At 47.0% G+C, this 18,407-nt stretch overlaps 1 protein-coding gene across 1 annotated transcript; it reads right to left on the bottom strand.

Annotated features, from left to right (window-relative positions):
• Positions 1 to 4,678: 4,678 nt before the first annotated feature.
• LOC117042217 (zinc finger and SCAN domain-containing protein 31-like) lies at positions 4,679 to 17,984 on the bottom strand. The gene is given in 6 exon segments (XM_033141746.1): positions 4,679 to 5,515; positions 5,518 to 5,959; positions 8,894 to 9,031; positions 11,218 to 11,780; positions 13,066 to 13,197; positions 17,892 to 17,984. Coding segments are annotated over 4 exon segments (1,548 nt in total). The 5' UTR covers positions 11,713 to 11,780; positions 13,066 to 13,197; positions 17,892 to 17,984; the 3' UTR covers positions 4,679 to 5,042.
• Between the last annotated feature and the right edge of the window lie 423 nt (positions 17,985 to 18,407).

Below are 18,407 nucleotides of genomic sequence, written 5' to 3'. Positions count from 1 at the left end.
GGAGAGACCTTCCTTGCTTTAATGCCCCCCCTCACCTTTCCCCCCCCTCCCGCCCTGTTTGTAGATTCAGGGGGAGGAAAAGCAAATTATTCTCCCTCCCTGCACCCCAAATCACCCCTCGAAATGTTGCACCTTTTTCTCTCCTCTTTTGCAAGCCTCTTTTTCTTTCTGGGATGTGCATGGAGGCCCCACCCCTCCGACATTGCCTCTACCCTCCCCCCCCCCGCGCCCTCCTCCGTCACTTCCGGCCTCTCTATAGGAAGTTCACTTACTTAAGGGGAGGGGGAGGGATCCTCACTGGAAGCAGAGTCATAGGAATGTAGTGGGAAAGGAAGAACCCCCCCCCCGGTCATGGAGCCCAGTGTCCCCTTAGCCTTTTCCCGAACATTGCCCCCTTCAGATCTTATTTCCTTCCCGTGCCCCCCTCCCCGCCGCCTCCTGCCGGTAGAAATGTAGCTATTTAAATGTTCTGCTTGTAAACAGAAGACGTTATGGGAATTCTAAGGTCTTACATATAGAAAATAAATGTTCATAAATATGCAAGGCAAACACACATGCATAAGTATAGTGTTTGAAACAGTACGGGGGAGCAATCCTGAAGCTGTTTGACTCTTCCAAAGAAGAATGTGCATGCACACGAAAGCTCATACCAAAAACAAACTCAGTTGGTCTCTAAGGTGCTACTGGAAAGAATTTTCTATCTTGTTTTGACTATGGCAGACCAACACGGCTACCCACCTGTAACTGACTCTTCCAAATTGACCTCAAATTTCTCTGCAAGGAGGAAGGAAATGGGAAATGGACTGAAGGGGCTTACACCTGGAATCATAGAATCCTAGAGTTGGAAGAGACCCCAAGGGCCTCCAGTCCAACCCCCTGCCAAGCAGGAAACACCATCAAAGCATTCCTGACAGATGGCTGTCAAGCCTCCGCTTAAAGACCTCCAAAGAGGAGACTCCACCACACTCCTTGGCAGCAAATCCACTGTCCAACAGCTCTCACTGTCAGGAAGTTCTTCCTAATGTTAGGTGGAATCTTCTCTCTTGTAGTTTGAATCCATTGCCCTCTGTCCGCTTCTCTGGAGCAGCAGAAAACAACCTTTCTCCCTCCTCTATATGACATCCTTTTATATACTAGACATGGCTATCATATCACCCCTTAACCTTCTCTTCTCCAGGCTAAACATACCCAGCTCCCTAAGCCGTTCCTCATAAGGCATTGTTTCCAGGCCTTTGACCATTTTGGTTGCCCTCCTCTGGACACGTTTCCAGCTGTCAGTATCCTTCTTGAACTGTGGTGCCCAGAACTGGACACAGTACTCCAGGTGAGGTCTGACCAGAGCAGAATACAGTGGTACTATTACTTCCCCCTTGATCTAGATGCTATACTCCTTTGATGCAGCCCAGAATTGCATTGGCTTTTTAATCTGCTGCATCACACTGTTGACTCATGTCAAGTTGATGGTCTACCAAGACTCCTAGATCCTTTTCACATGTACTGCTCTCAAGCCAGGTGTCACCCATCCTGTATATGTGTCTCTCATTTTTTTTTTTTTTATTTTGTTGCCCAGTGTAGTACTTACATTTCTCCCTGTTAAAATTCATCTTGTTTGCTTTGGCCCAGTTCTCTAATATGTTAAGGTCATTTTGAAGTGTGATCCTGTCTCTTGGGCAGTGTTTTTCACCACTGTTCCGCGGCACACTAGTGTGCCGCGAGATGTTGCCTGGTGTGCCGGTGGGAAAATTGTGTTTATTTGATTCTATTCAAGAGATTACTTTATATATAGTCAATATAGGCACAGAGTTAAATTTTTTAACATTTTTCTAATGGTGTGTGCCTCGTGATTTTTTTCATAAAACAATGTGCCCTTGCCCAAAAAAGGTTGAAAAACACTGCTCTTGGGTATTAGCCACCCCTCCCAATTTGTGTCATCTGCAAACCTTGATCAGATGCCCTCAAGCCCATCATCAAGTCATTATGAAGAGTTGAATAAGACTGGGCCCAAGACAGAACCTGGGCACCCCACTAGTCACTTCTCCCAGGATGAAGAGGAGCCGTTAATGAGCACCTGTCTTTGGGTTCGGTCAGTCAGCCAGTTACAATCCACTGAATGGTAGCATTGTCAGCCACATTTTACCTCCCTTTGTGCAAATACATCAGACAATTAGTAGTAGTTAGTAGTAGTAGTAATAATAATAATAACAACAATAATAGTTTATTTATACCCTGCCCATCTGGCTGGGTTTCCGCAGCCACTTTGGGCGGCTTCCAACAGAACATTAAAATGCAATATGCAATAATCTATTAAACATTAAAAGCCTCCCTAAACAGGGCTGCCTTCAGATGTCTTCTAAAGGTCTGGTAGTTGTTTTTTTCTTTGACATCTGGTGGGTGTTCCACAGGGCAGGTGCCACTACCGAGAAGGCCCTCTGCCTGGTTCCCTGTAACTTGGCTTCTCGCAGTGAGCGAACTGCCAGAAGGCCCTCAGTGCTAGATCTCAGTGTCTGGGATGAATGATGGGGGTGGAGATGCTCCTTGGGCTTTAAAGGTCAGCACCAACACTTTGAATTGTGCTCGGAAACGTACTGGGAGCCAATGTAGGTCTTTCAAGACCAGTATTATGTATCTGTTAAGCTGAGCAATCAATCTAAGTAAGAGATTTAGGAACTAAAGTATTTACCATCACAAAAGAATGTCCAGACTGCCCAGGTTGAGCAATGACTGACCATTATCAGTGTTGTAAGAATTTAAGGGAATTATCCCGGTAAAGGGTCCAATTCTGGTTGGAATCCTGAACCTCAGCAGGACGTTATTTTGAAACCCCTGCCTGAGCAGAAATGACAGAGACCAGACCCAGAGTTCTAACAAAAAGCAAGGCAGCTAGTTAAGCCTGATCTTTTTATTAAAAGCTGTTGCAACAGGGTACAGTGGTACCCCGTGTTACGTACGCGATCCGTTCCAGGTCGCGCCACGTAACCCGGGCGTACGTAACAAGAACGAACAAAAAAAAAAAACCAGAAGTTCGTGGGTTTCTGCGCTTCTGTGCATGCACAAAGTGCACAGAACGCTTCTGCGCACCTGCGCATCACGCACTCCTAAACAGGGCTGCCTTCAGATGTCTTCTAAAACCCCACCAGTCACTTCTCTCCAGGATGAAATTTATTGAGGATAGGACTACTGATGTCTACTACCCTCAAGCGCTATGTTGTAAACCTCCCGGTGGTCTCCTTTCATTATTATTATTATTATTATTATATTATTATTATTATTATTATTATTCTCCTTTTTCTGGCCCAAATCCAACACATTATTAGGGCTCCACTGACTTGGGGGAGCAAAGCAGAGCTGGCAAGGGGTGTGAATTTAAGAGAGCCCTAGGGGCCAGATATAGAGACCCAGTGCATTGCATTTGGCCCCCAGGCTTGTGGTACCCCACCCCTGACAAACGTACTTGGTGAGCCTCGCTCTATTGTAGGTTGCAGGCAGAAAATCCACCCCTTTGCTAGTCAATGTCTGTAGCATATTCCAGTATTGGCTTTGCTGCTATGCAGCAGGAAGCAGGCGTTAAGCTAGGGGCTTCCAGGACAGCATTCACACTGCCGTGAGCCCCTTCTTCATCTCTACTCACTCTTAGCCAGCAACACCAGAATCTGGGGACTGGAACCTCAACGTATCTACACTGGGGGTAACGTATTTTTCGCTCCATAGGGCGCACCGGACCATAGAGCGCACCTCATTTTTAGAGGAAAGCCAGGGGGAATTTTTTCCTGCCCTATTTTTTGAGGATTAGCTAAAAGTTTTGCAGCTTTTTTTGCAAAGGGAAAAGCCCTGTTTTTTTGAGCATCAGCTAAAAGTTTTGCAGCTTTTTTGCAAAGGGAAAAGCCCTGGTTTTTTGAGGTTCAGCTAAAAGTTTTGCAGCTTTTTTGCAAAGGGAAAAACCGTTTTTTTTTTTAGGATCAGCTAAAAGGTTTGCAGCTTTTTTTGCAAAGGGGGAAAAGCAAAGCTCCTTTTGCAAAGGGGGAAAAGCAAAGAGGAAAAGCCCCGTTTTTATGGGGTTCAACTCACATTTCTGCAGCTTCTAAAGGAAAGGGAGCCTCTTCTACAGTTTCCAGACAGATAATCTAATCAGCCAGTCACATGTTGGGGGAAACAAAAAACCTCCCTCTGCAGCACATTCAACAAAGGAGGGCGGGGCTGAAAGGGAGCCGAGGACCCTTATCTCTCTCCGATCTCTTGCTGATCAGCTGCTGAGTGGGGTCCTTTCAACACCCCCTTTTCTCTTTGTAAAATAAAAAGCATGATCCTCTTTTGGCCCCTGGGCAATTCAGCTCCAGGGACCACCATTTGCTCCATAAGACGCACAGATATTTCCCCTTTTTAGGAGGAAAAAAGTGTGTCTTATGGAGCGAAAAATACGGTAATTCTACAAAACAAAATCGAAAATTCTTTCTAGTAGCACCTTAGAGACCAACTGAGTTTGTTCCTGGTATGAGCTTTCGTGTGCATGCACACTTCTTCAGATACAGAATTACCTTCTTCAGGTAATTCTACGATCATTTAAGTCCACCATTCCAGCTACAAAAAGCACGACAACTCTCAGTTAGCGAAATGTGTCTTAATACGCATCGCTCCGAGAGGCAGAGCACAGAAGGAACTACAGTTCAATGGACAGGAGTTGTTTTTTGCGTCAAATGTGTATATTTAATAGGAAAATAGGCACAAAGGAAGCAGGCTGAATAGTCAGCTTTCGCAAGTGATGACAGGACTCAGTAAGGCACATGAGAGATTTACACACTGGAAGCCGAGGAATAGGACGCTAGCTCTTTGCTCGTGAATGGAGCCTGGTCCATCAGCCTCAGGGATGATCTGCATTAAAAGTTTGTTTCCTCACAGAGATCTCAGTATGCATACTGTACATTGTATGTTCTGCTCTAGCTGAAGCTCTTTCCACACTCCCAAACATTTATTGGGGGAGAGGGGGGAAGTGTGTGTTTGTGTGTCTCTCATGCAAATTATTTTGAAGACGAGTCGGGGCTCTTATTCTAGCAATACTGTTCTTGTTTAATCACGGGCGTTATAGGCTGGTTTTCCTGTGCCAGTTCTCTGATGGGACATAAAATCGACACCCCGTCTGAAGCCATTTCGACGCTCCAAGAGATGACGGGCCTTTCTTCTCCTCTGTGAATCCTCTGGTGTCTGTTCAGTTCCGCTTTCCTGAAAAAGCACTTCCCGCAATCCAAGCACTGGTAGGGTCTCTCCCCGGTGTGGACTCTCTGGTGCGAAGTGAGGGTCGCCCTCTGCCTGAAGTTCTGCCCACACTCCTGGCACTTATACGGCTTCTCTCCCGTGTGGATTCTTTGGTGTCTGATGAGGTTCTGCTTGTCGCAAAAGCTCTTCCCGCAGTCCGAGCAGTTGTAAGGTTTCTCTCCCGTGTGGATCCTCTGGTGGGAGGTAAGGTTGACCTTGTGGCTGAAGTTCTTCCCGCACTCCAGGCACTTATACGGCTTCTCCCCGTGTGGGTTCTTTTGTGGCTGTTAAGATGAGACCGGTCATAAAATCTCTTGCCGCACTCGGAGCAGCTGTAGGGCTTGTCCCCTGTGTGGATTCTCTGATGCAACCTAAGGAGAGTGCTCTGGCTGAAGTTCTTTCCACACTCCATGCATTTGTACGGCTTCTCTTCCGTGTGAACTTTCCAGTGGCCGTTAACGTCCGATTTGTGGCTGGCGTTTTTCACAAGCGCCGGGCAGGCACTCCTTCTTGCTCCTCTTGATTTTTCTGGCTGAACCACGATTTCACGAAAATTTTCACCCTGGGAAGCGACTGGTTCATCCAGCCACTTCTCCATCTGGTTCTCCTCCTGTTCTGTCGGTCCCTCAGGATGTCTGAAGTTCTCTTCCATTTCTTGAAGCTTGCTTCTCTCGCAGGGTCTGTTGTTGTTGTTCTTACTGGGCCATCCACCTGTTGGAAAAGAAAGAGAGTCAAGAAAACAGGCGAGAAGGAACCTTTGTGTCCGACCCGTGGTGTGGCAAATTAATACATGTGTGGTTCTACTTCTTTGGCCCTGCCAAAGACTTCGCAAGAACCGCTAGGTTGGAAAAAAGATGAGGAAGACCAGGCAGCAATGTGGACAAAATCCCCATTCAAATTGGTTTCTGCTTCCATAAGAGCACTCAAAATCTTACAAGTGTTTTCCTGCTGGATTCCTTTGGAGTGCAATTCCTTTGGAGAATTACTACCCTCAAGCGCTATGTTGTAAACCTCCCTGTGGTCTATATATTATTATTATTATTATTATTATTATTATGACAAAGTAATAATCCTAAATAAATAAGAATAAAATATGTACCCCACCACTGAGACCATTCCATTGTAACCATCCAACCTCCCAAAATTTCAACACCTCTTGCGATGGTTTGACCCCTTTCCGTTTTAACACAAATTCTACAAACCCTCCATATCTCCTCAGAATCATTTCTGCTGCGTATTCCCCGTCTTACCTTAATGTCACATATTAATTTACACATTAATAGCTATATCCTACACCTCTTTATACCATTCTTCCATTTTACATTCTGCTTGCCCCTTCCACTTCCTAGCTATCAACTCGTGCAGCTGTCATAAATTTTGTGAGCAAGGCCTTGATAGCCTGCGTAACGTCCACCCCATCGTAAATTGATAATAATGCTACTCTGGTCTTTCGGTCAGCTTTAACCCAGTGATTTCTGTTATCTCCTTAAACACCCTTTGCCATAAAGAATTGTGCATATTTACACCCTACCACATGTGAACATAATTCCCTGTTTCCTGGCGTCCCCTAAAACATAACTCTGAAAATTCCTTGTTTATTTGATTTGATCTAACTGGTGTTAAATACCATCTTCAAACTGGTCTCTTGATGAAGGACTGTATATGATTTAATAATTTGTGGCAATAATAATAATAATAATAATATAATAATAATAATAATAATATGTGCTCCCTCCACAGTCAGAGGCAGCAATGCTTCTGAATAAAGGTAAAGGTAAAGGACCCCTGGACAGTTAAGTCCAGTCAAAGGCGACTATGGGGTGCAGCGCTCATCTCACTTTCAGGTAGAGGGAGCCGGTATTTGTCCACAGACAGTTTTCCGGGTCATGTGGCCAGCAGGACTAAACCACTACTGGTGCGCGGAGGACTGTGACGAGTGCCAGAGCACACAGAAACGCCGTTTACCTTCCCACCACAGTGATACCTATTTATCTACTTGCACTGGCATGCTTTTGAACTGCTAGGTTGGCAGAAGTTAGGACAGAGCAACAGGAGCTCGCCCCGTCCTGGGGATTCGAACCGCTGACCTTCCGATCAGCGAGCCCAAGAGGCTCTGTGGTTTAGACCACAGCGCCACCCGCGTCCCTGGGCTTCTGAATACTAGTTGCTGGAAATGACAGGAGCAAAACCTCCTCCTCAAATCTTGCTTGTGGGTTTCCCACAGGCATGTGCTTGGCCACTGCAAGAACAGGATTCTGGACTAGATGGGCCATTGGCCTGATCCATGTCGGCTCTCCTTATGTCCTGGAACCCATGGGTGGCCCGTCAGTAACATCTCAGCACAAGGAATGAAAACCTCAACTTGAAAGCCACCTGTTCATTGGGAACATTCAGCTCTGGCTGAGGACCACCAAGTACAGATTTTTCCTACTTGTGAAGACATTCCAAAATCCTGACAGGCCAGAAGATCATGCAGCAGGTCCACAGAGGCTCAATAGCAGCCCCTCACTTGCAATAGAGAGCAAGATAATTCAGACAGAAATTCCCAGGTGTCAAAAAAGACTATGTATGCCTGTGTTTTGTTAGCCCAAAGATGGAAAACGAGCGAAGTCCTAACTAAAGAAGAATGGCAAATTGATGGTGTAAGGACGTTCAGTGGTTGCTCATGAGAAATCAGCCAAACGCGGAACTTCTAAAAACTAAGTTCTTTATCGTGCAGATATTTACAGTGGAGCAAAAGTGCAAACGTCCATCTCATCCCTCTGCAGAGTCCGGGAATGAACCCTTCCGGTTCTTTGTCCAGCAAAAGAGGCATGGGATCCTGAACCCTCGTCTCCCCCTTCCACGTCTTTCCTGTCTGCAAACTCGGGGCACGGGAAACTGTCCCTGTTCCCCGCCTCCCCCTTGGTGCTCAGGCTCTGCGATCCCTTCAGAGCCCCTGCACCGACTTCCTGCTTCCAACTCCCCCTCCCCACTGGAGGAATGGTCACTTCCTTCTGAGGAGGGGGATGACGAGCTGGTGAACAACGGGGTGGGTTCCCTGTACTGCAAACGTTCCTGGGATGTTCCCTCCAGTGGGGAGGGGGGTTTCCTGACAGATGGAATATGTGCAGCTTGCAGATTTAACATATAGAATAAGAGAACAAGAAGCACATACGTTTAAAGAAGGTTGGAAAATGTTTATAATAATAATTTTTTATTTCTACCCCGCACTTCCCAATCCAAAAACCGGGCTCAGGGCGGCTAACAACAAATATAAGACAATGATTAAAACAACTTAAAAAACAGCTAAAAACTAACATCAATGGGATCACCAGAGCTAACTGGCCAGGTTAGTCATGCTAGGCCAGTAGGGAGACCAGGAAGGAATTTTAGTGTGGGGACCCAGAAGGGTTTCTTCAGAAAAAAGGGAAGGGGGAGAAGGAATAGGGGATCAGGCTAGATTAAAGGCCCTGCGGAAGGAGGTCAGGTCCCGCAGGGTCCTAGTCTCGTGGGACAGAGTATTCCACCAAGTTGGAGCCAACACTGAAAAAGCCCTGGCCCCTGTGGAGGATAATCTGGCTTCTTTTGGGCCCTGGGACCCTTAAGCTATTGTTATTGATATATACATATATATATATAATATTAACAACTCAGAGCAAAACTTACCTAGCGAGGCTAGATTCCCAAAGTCCTCCACCAAGACTTCCCTGGGGAGGGCGTTTTGGCCTGGGTCCAGCAGAGCCCATTCCTCCTCCTCTTCCTTAGTGAAAGGCACAGGAACTTCCTCAAAGGACACAGGAACCTTGCATAGGAAGAAAAATTCCCTATTAACATGCGAGCCCAAGAAGAGTGTGAAAATTTGTACTCCTCCAGTGCATTGCCCACAGTGATTGGAAGTACAGTGGACCCTCTGGTTATGAATATAATTCATTTCGGGGGTCCGTGCACACCCCGGAAAATCCGTAACCAGAGGCGCCGCTTCTGAGCGCACGTGATAGAGCGCTTCTGAGCATGCGTGAGAGGCGAAACCCAGAAGAATACACTTCCAGTGTGGTGTAGTGGTTAAGAGCGGTAGACTCGTAATCTGGTGAACCGGGTTCGCATCTCCGCTCCTCCACATGCAGCTGCTGGGTGACCTTGGGCTAGTCACACTTCTCTGAAGTCTCTCAGCCCCACTCACCTCACAGAGTGTTTGTTGTGGGGGAGGAAGGGAAAGGAGAATGTGAGCCGCTTTGAGACTCCTTCGGGTAGTGAAAAGCGGGGTATCAAATCCAAACTCCTCTTCTTCTTCTTCCGGGTTTGCCACTTTCGCAACCTGAAGATCACGTATCCAGAGTGGTACGTAACCCGAGGGTCCACAGTACCATACCTTTCCATATAAAAGACTAGATCTTTTTAAATATATATATAAGCATCTGAAAAATTGGGGGGCATCTTATACGCGGATAGTGCAAAGGGGAGACGTGGGAGTGACTGCTGCCGCGAGCCGGAAATTGTCGGCGGCTATAAGGCGTGCTATTGCTGGCTGCGGCAAGGGCTCGTGTTGATTGGCTGTAGTGCTGGAGATTGCCTGCTTCTGCTGGCGTGAGGATAGGTGTATTTATCGACGCAGCGTTGAGCTATCTTCCCGTAAAAAAACTGCTCAACAAAGCTGAATTTGGAGTCCCCCAAAATAGGAGGCGTCTTATGCATGGGGGCGCGTAATACACGGGGGAAATGTGTTGGCTCTGCAATGTTTCAGGCGCGTGGAGGAGGCGAGGTCTTTCTAAGCTGCGATCCTGCCATTGCAGAGGGTTTGAATCGCTTTGAATTTTATTGCCCAATTAATTTATTGTGTTACTATCTCCACTGGCGGGCTCTGCAAACCACTACACTAAATAATGCTTTTTATGGGGAGGGGGCGCACTGGGTGTGCGGTTATAGAAATAAGGTGTGTATGGTGGCCAGTAGTAATGTATGGAAGTGAGAGCTGGACCATCAAGAAGGCTGATCGCCGAAGAATTGATGCTTTTGAAATATGGTGCTGGAGGAGACTCTTGAGAGTCCCATGGACTGCAAGAAGATCAATCCTATCCATTCTCAAGGAAATCAGCCCTGAGTGCTCACTGGAAGGACAGATCCTGAAGTTGAGGCTCCAGTACTTTGGCCACCTCATGAGAAGAGAAGACTCCCTAGAAAAGACCCTGATGTTGGGAAAGATGGAGGGCACAAGGAGAAGGGGACGACAGAGGATGAGATGGTTGGACAGTGTTCTTGAAGCTACTAACATGAGTTTGGCCAAACTGCGAGAGGCAGTGAAGGATAGGCGTGCCTGGCGTGCTCTGGTCCATGGGGTCACGAAGAGTCGGACACGACTGAACGACTGAACAACAAACAACATAATGGTGGCGGGGGCGATAAGTTTGGGAACCACCAATAAAAGTGGTTGAAATGAAGAAATGAAAATAAAACAATTTTATAGTGGGGCGGGAAGTGCTGGTGAGTGAAGAGATTAGAGGGCGTGGGGATGTTTAGGGAAGTTTTTAATGTGTGATATTTTTGTATTTGATTTCTGTTGGAAGCCGCCCAGAGTGGCTGGGGAAATCCAGCCAGATGGGCGGGGTACAAATAAGAAATATTATTATTATTATTTTTAATGTTTGATGTTTTATTGTGTTTTAAATATTCTGTTGGGAGCTGCCCAGAATGGCTGGGGGAACCCAGCCGGATGGGCGGGATACAAATAAAAAATTATTATGGTGATGACGATGATGTCTGGCAATGCCGGATTAAACCCTGGGAAGTAAAAATCTTGCTCCCCCCCCCAATAATGTAGGTTTCTGAGTCAAGGGAGTCGTGGGAGCCATAGGCCGGTGCCAACTCTACCTATTTAGTAATCCAGCCCTGGCCGTTAGTGAGGTTTGTGCAGGAGGTTTGGAGAGCGGGAATCAGGAGGGCTGGCGAGCAAAGCCAGTATTTTCAACTCCGAGATCAGGATGAAATACTCACCTGTTCCTCCTCCTGCTTCTTCCCTTCCGCCTGGCTCAGGAGGAAGCCTTCTGCCAGGGCCACCGCCTGGGAGCTGGTCTCCGCTCCGCAATCCCTGACCCAGCTCTCCATCTCCGGGGGGAGGACAGCCAAGAACTGCTCCAGGATCACCAGGTCCAGCATCTGGGCTTTGGTGTGCCTTTCCGGCTTCAGCCACAGACGGCAAAGGTCGTGGAGTCGGCTGCAGACCTCGCGGGGGCCCTCGGCCTCCTGGTAGCGGAGATTCTTGAAACGCTGGCATGGTCCCTTTGAGCGGACTGTGTCCCCGCCCAGGATCTCCTGCACGCTTCCTACCCAGAATTCCCTGCTGCCCCTGGGCTCCAAGGCGTGAGGGTCTCTTCCCGCCCCTTTCCCAGATTCTTCGCCCGCTTGGCTTTCCACGCGGAACTTCTCTTCGTGCTCAAGCGGAGCCCCGTATGACTCCAAAGGACTTCCTTGCTCCAGCTTCACTTTCATCCTTGCTCCTTCTCTGCCTCACAAAGTCGACGAGTTTCCGGGCAATTCAACGGATGCCTCTCTCTGATCTGAAGGAAAGGAAAAAGAAAAGAGAAACCCAAAAGCCAGAGGACGCTGACATGTATTTTAATCTGTTCTCAGTTTCCCATTTAATTCTTTTCGAAAGCTTTACAAAAGTTTGTTTTTAACTGCTTTTTAGTTTTATTGTTATTGATATTTATCGTAATTTATTGATGATTTTACTGGTTTATTATATTATTATTATTATTATTATTATTATTAATGCAAAATCCTTTATTATCATTATTATAAGCATCCAATGTACTGTCATTTGCATAATTTACAAATTACCTTTCTGTTCCATAAACTAATAAAATGTTTAAAACCAAAAACTTCATATCCTTTTTCGTCTTTCATATAATTCATTCTCTTTTATCACCTCACAGATAGTCTGTACAGCACATTTCCAATTTACTTTTTGATGTATTGTCGCAAAATTAATATAATAATAATACAAATAATAAAATAAATTAAAAATTAATAAATTATAGACTTCCTATCTTTTCCGATGAGCATTCCTTTCCTGCTTGCGAAAGTACTTAATGTTTTTCTTTTATCCTTTATATTATTTGCAAAACATTCTAAAAACCCGGATACAGCCTCAGTTTGTGTCATACAGTTATTTTACCTCCAGGGTCACTCAAAGGCCGCCACAGAATTTATACCATTATTAATGCCTTGTAGATACGCTCTATATCTCTCCCATTTCTGCACAAAGACCTGTCTGTTGTTTCCTCCGGTTTATTATTTTTGTAAAATGCCTTGAGGCTTTCCCCCCCTTTCAATAAAGCAATGTGTACGTATTATGAAATAAAGATAGATTTATTGTTACGGTTCTCGTAAAGCACCATCACGCGAACCTTACAGATCCTAAACCCCCTTCCAAATTGGCTTGATGGGATGTACCGTGTTCATTGCCCCTCCGCCTACTGACCCAGAAAGAGCCCAGGAAAAACCTCTCCTCCAACTGGCTTCTTCCAGCTCTTCTAAATGGCACCCATTTAATGGGACGCTTTGGCGAGTGATCCTAGGGAGGGGCTTTTCTGCATACAAACCACGTGCTCTGCCAACTGAGCTATGGATGCCATCCTCGCTCCCGGCACAGAAAACTGAAGACCGGCTCACGCATGCAAAGCTGGAATCTCTAAGCAGAACCCCTTTGCCAGACAGTGACCTCCAGATATCTCCTGGTCCTCTTTCATCCCGCCCACCATCAACCTCCCTCCCTCCTGCCCCTGTGACAGAGGAAGGCAGCGGGGCAGGGAAAGATCCTACAGCCTCCCCCCACTCAACTGTTGCTCTGGTCTCACAGATGAGAGTCTGCTGGATCGCTCCACACCAATGCTCAGAGATCCCGGCCACAAAAGGCTTCTGCTTCCGTCACAGCAACTGGCACCCTCTGCAGCCGAGGCTTCCCTGGCGAGCCTGTAAAAACAAGGAGGATGTTGTTCATGAGAGCAGGTTCCCCAGGAAGAACTTAAGAAGAGTGTAGCTGCTGGTGACAGCAGTCACGAAATTAGAAGACGCCTGCTTCGGGGAAAAGCAATGACAAACCTAGACAGCATCTTAAAAAGCAAAGACATCACCCTGCCGACAAAGGTCCGTATAGTTAAAGCTATGGTTTTCCCAGTAGTAATGTACGGAAGTGAGAGCTGGACCATCAAGAAGGCTGATCGCTGAAGAATTGATGCTTTTGAATTATGGTGCTGGAGGAGACTCTTGAGAGTCCCATAGACTGCAAGAAGATCAAACCTATCCATTCTGAAGGAAATCAGCCCTGAGTGCTCACTAGAAGGACAGATCCTGAAGTTGAGGCTCCAGTACTTTGGCCACCTCATGAGAAGAGAAGACTCCCTGGAAAAGACCCTGATGTTGGGAAAGATGGAGGGCACAAGGAGAAGGGGACGACAGAGGATGAGATGGTTGGACAGTGTTCTCGAAGCGACTGGCATGAGTTTGGCCAAATTGCGAGAGGCAGCGGAGGATAGGGGTGCCTGGCGTGCTCTGGTCCATGGGGTCACGAAGAGTCGGACACGACTGAACGACTGAACAACAACAACAACAAGCTGCTGGATCACACCTGATATCCATCTAAGCCAGTATCCTGCAACCAAAAATGTGCAAGCAGTCCAGATCCAAGTGTCTTCAGGCTCAATCTGGTATGCCAACTGAGACCCTACCTGCCCGCGGACTGTCTCGCCAGAGTGGTACATGTTCTAGCTATCCCCCGCTTCGACTACTGCAATGCACTCTATGTGGAAACTACAATTAATCCAGAATGTGGCAGCTAGACTGGTGACTGGGAGTGGCCGTTGGGACCATATAATACCTGAAAGACCTACATTGGCTCCCAGTACGTTTCCGAGCACAATTCAAAGTGTTGGTGCTGACCTTGAAAGCCCTAAACTGCCTCAGCCCAGTATTCCTGAAGGATCGTCTCCACCCCTATTGTTCAGCCCGGACATGGAGGTTTTTTGCTGGTTCTCTCACTGGGTTACAGGGAACCAGGGACAGGGCCTTCTTGGTGGTGGTGCCCTCCCTGTGGAACGCCCTCCCACCAGATGACAAGGAGATAACAACAACAACAAACTTTATTTATTTGCATAGCCCACAGGCCATTGCATCAGAAAGACACATATTACAGATACTGATAAAAAACCGTATATAACCAATAAAATGAGCTGAATCGGGATTCGGCACAATTAAAACAAGAATAAATGAGATCTTAATTATGAGGGGGCACTGTTATTCAGCTGGCAGCCCTCAATTTCATGGCCCTCTCAACAAATCTGGCTACCTTCTACGTTGTCTGACAAGGAGATAAAGAACGACACAATTTTTAGAAGACATCTGAAAGCAGCCCTGTACAGAGAGGTTTTTAATGTTTGGTGTTTTATTATGCTTTTATATTGGTTGGAAGCCACCCAGAGTGACTCGGGAAACCCAGCCAGATTTGCGGGGTAATATAATAATAATAATATTGTATAGTATGTATAGTATAGTATAGTATAGAATAATATAATAATAATAATAATAATAATATAATAATAATAATAAAGCAGTGAAAGGAAAAATGGGTGCTCTGGAGCTGTTTTGTTTTGGGTGTACGGTTGGTGAAAATGTCAGTTTTATTTTATTGAGGGAATGACAGTTGGGATGCCCTGGCTCTGTATTGGGAGATGAAACAGCAGGAAAAGCTGGTCTAATGAGACGGGCATGGGAGAGAGCCAACCAGATGGAGCGCTGAGGGGAGAGCGAACCAATCAGGAAGCAGGGCCCCTAAGGCCCCGGCCTCCTCTGTGGTCTGAAGAGAATGTTCCCTCCAAGGACCCTCATTTGGTCTAATAATGAGACAGGCGCAAGAGACAGCCAATGGGGTGGAGCCCTGAGAGGAAAGTGAGCCAATCAGGAAGCGGGGGCCCCTTATGCCTCACCACTGTGCTCTGAGGAGAAGTTTTGGAGGGAAGACGCTGAGGGGGAAATGTTGAATTAAGCCAGACCCATGACTGACTAAAATGGGTTGACATTTCCTAAGTGCAACAAAACACATGATGCATATTTCATCCGATGTACATGAAGAACACTAGCGGTTTTTAAGCAGAGGTTGGGTGGCCATCTGTCCTGGAGGCTTTAGCTGAGATTCCTGCATCGCAGCGGGTTGGGCTAGATGACCCTTGGGTCCCTTCCAAGTCTACAGTTCTAGGGTTTTGTAATATATCAGCAGAATCCTGAAGCAGCTGGCTCTGCCCAAACAGAGGCTCACCCAGCCAAGCATCCTGCTCTCACAGTGGCAAAAGCTGTGTTAAGAATAAGGGAGGGTGCCCTATTCAGAGTCCCAGGAACTGGGTTTTTCCAGAGGTATTCTGCCTGTAATAGCGGAGGGAGAACCAACCATTCAGGGCTTTCTGACTTGCCACCAAACACTATGAATTCAGGCCAGAAGAATCATAGAATCATAGAGTTGGAAAAGACCCCAAGGGCCATCCAGTCCAACCCCCTGCCAAGCAGGAAACACCATCAAAGCATTCCTGACAGGTGGCTGTCAAGCCTCTGCTTAAAGACCTCCAAAGAAGGAGACTCCACCACACTCCTGGGCAGCAAATTCCACTGTCGAACAGCTCTCACTGTCAGGAAGTTCTTCCTAATGTTTAGGTGGAATCTTCTTTCTTGTAGTTTGAATCCATTGCCCCGTGTCCGCTTCTCTGGAGCAGCAGAAAACAACCTTTCTCCCTCCTCTATATGACATCCTTTTCTATATTTGAACATGGCTATCATATCACCCCTTAACCCTTAAGAAGACGGGGAGCCAGTACTTTGCAACCGTGTGTTACTGGCTGCTGCACTGTCAGAGCTAGTATGCCTCTGAATAACACCAGTTTATTTTTATTTATTTATTTTTTTGTAAAATGCCAACCACTATAAATTAAAAATAAATAAATGTGGTTTGCAATACACATTCCTGGGACTCACAAGTTTGGCCACTGTGAGGACAGGATTTTGGACTATGACCACCCCCACCTTTGGCCCGATCCAGCAGCCAACGGCCATGAAAAATGGGAGGCGTATCTCATAGCAATTTGAAAGGCCACAGGTTGGCGACAAAGCGTGTACTTTGCATGCATTAGGTCCCGGGATTCAACCCCTGGGCAGCATCTCCAGTTGGGGCGGCGGGGGGGGGGGGGAACACCTTTACTTGAAACTCCAGAAAGCCGCTGCTGCCAGTCCGTGCAAACACAACTGAGCTAGATGGCCCAGTAGGTCTGACGCTGGCAGTTAATAATAATAATAATAATAATAATAATAATAATAATAATAATAATAATAATTTATTTGTACCCCGCCCATCTGGCTGGGTCTCCCCAGCCACTCTCAATTCCCCCCACGCCCTGTTAAGTCGCTAGGGGACGTCAGGGTAATGAACCATTCATCGGTCTAATTGCTGTTATGATGAATGATAAATCATAACATTGCATAGTGACGCAGAGCACAGTTGCCAATGCCGGGAGTTGGACTTGATGACCGCTGGGGGTCCCTTTCCAACTCCAGCCCGCGATAACCATAATGCATAGAATCATAGAATCATAGAGTTGGAAGAGACCCCAAGGGCCATCCAGTCCAACCCCCTGCCAAGCAGGAAACACCATCAGAGCATTCCTGACAGATGGCTGTCAAGCCTCCGCTTAAAGACCTCCAAAGAAGGAGACTCCACCACACTCCATGGCAGCAAATTCCACTGTCCAACAGCTCTCGCTGTCAGGAAGATCTTCCTAATGTGTAGGTGGAATCTTCTTTCTTGTAGTTTGAATCCATTGCCCCGTGTCCGCTTCTCTGGAGCAGCAGAAAACAACCTTTCACCCTCCTCTATAGGACATCCTTTGATATATTTGAACATGGCTATCATATCACCCCTTAACCTTCTCTTCTCCAGGCTAATGCACATTGCAACAATACTATTAACAATGCAGAGCGTTAAGCAGAGCCTCATGTAATGCAGAGAGCTGTAGCAGTAATAAATAATAATTAATAATAATAATAATGCAACGCAGGCGCTTTGGCAGTGACACCCCCGACCCACCCACCCTTTCCACCTCTTTCCTGCCCCCCACGGCCTGCTTTGCGTTCCCCAGATCCCACGGGGCGGGGGGGGGGAGACGTGGCCCGCCCCGATCTGCCCGCAGCAACCCCCAAAGATGCACCGACAGACAATTTCTGGCTTTGGGGGTGGTCTCCCCCCAAACCCACAAAAGATGTGACAGCCCCCCGCCATCCCCCCGCGGAGTCAAGAGATTGCATCAGGCAAGAGGGAAGAGCGGGATCCAATGGAGAGGCGACCTTTTCTTTCCCTGCCTGGAATTGTTTACGATTGCGATTATTATCCGAGAGGGTGCGGGGGAGAGGGGGGTGGGAGATCAAAGAGATCCTCCTGCGCTGCGATCGCGACCGTGTCGCGATTGCGCCACAAAAGAGTCCAGCGACAACCTCCCTTCCCTTCCCTTCCCCCAACTTGGCTCTCGCCCCAGTTCCCTCCCCAGGACCTTCCCCGACCCCAAAAAGGACCGCCGTTTCCTCCTGCACCCCCCCAGCCGCACGTCCCCCCCCAGTTCCCCCATTTCACTCACCAGACCCCTCCCAACTTTCCCAAAAAGGGGGAGGAAGTGACCTTCCCGTCTCCGCTTCCTCCTCCTCCTCCTCCTCCTCCTCTTCTTCCTCGGTGCCTGTCTAGGAAAGCGCAGGCGCCTCCCCCCCCACCTTATTTAACCCATTTTCTTCGCTCTCTCGCCCGTAGGAAAGGAAACAAAGAGGTTTTGCAAACCTCGCAGTTAGAATTGCAAACAGAATTGCAATGATTGCAAAAATACTGCTCGCTCTCTCTCTCTCTCTATATATATATATGTATCTATATATCCCCATTTTTGCAATCATTGCAATTCTGTTTACAATTCTAACTGCGAGGTTTTTCCTCTGCCTTTGCAGTCACAGAATCGCGGTTAGAATTGCAAACGGAATTTGATTGCAATGATTGCAAAAATACTGCGCTCTCTCTCCTCTCTCTCTCTCTCTATATATATATATATATATGTATGTATGTATGTATCCCCATTTTTGCAATCATTGCAATAAAATTCCGTTTGCAA

The sequence above is a fragment of the Lacerta agilis genome, chromosome 2 (assembly GCF_009819535.1).
Source record: "Lacerta agilis isolate rLacAgi1 chromosome 2, rLacAgi1.pri, whole genome shotgun sequence".
Classification (NCBI taxonomy): Eukaryota; Metazoa; Chordata; class Lepidosauria; order Squamata; family Lacertidae; genus Lacerta; species Lacerta agilis.
This window is presented reverse-complemented; position numbering and strand designations above follow the sequence as displayed.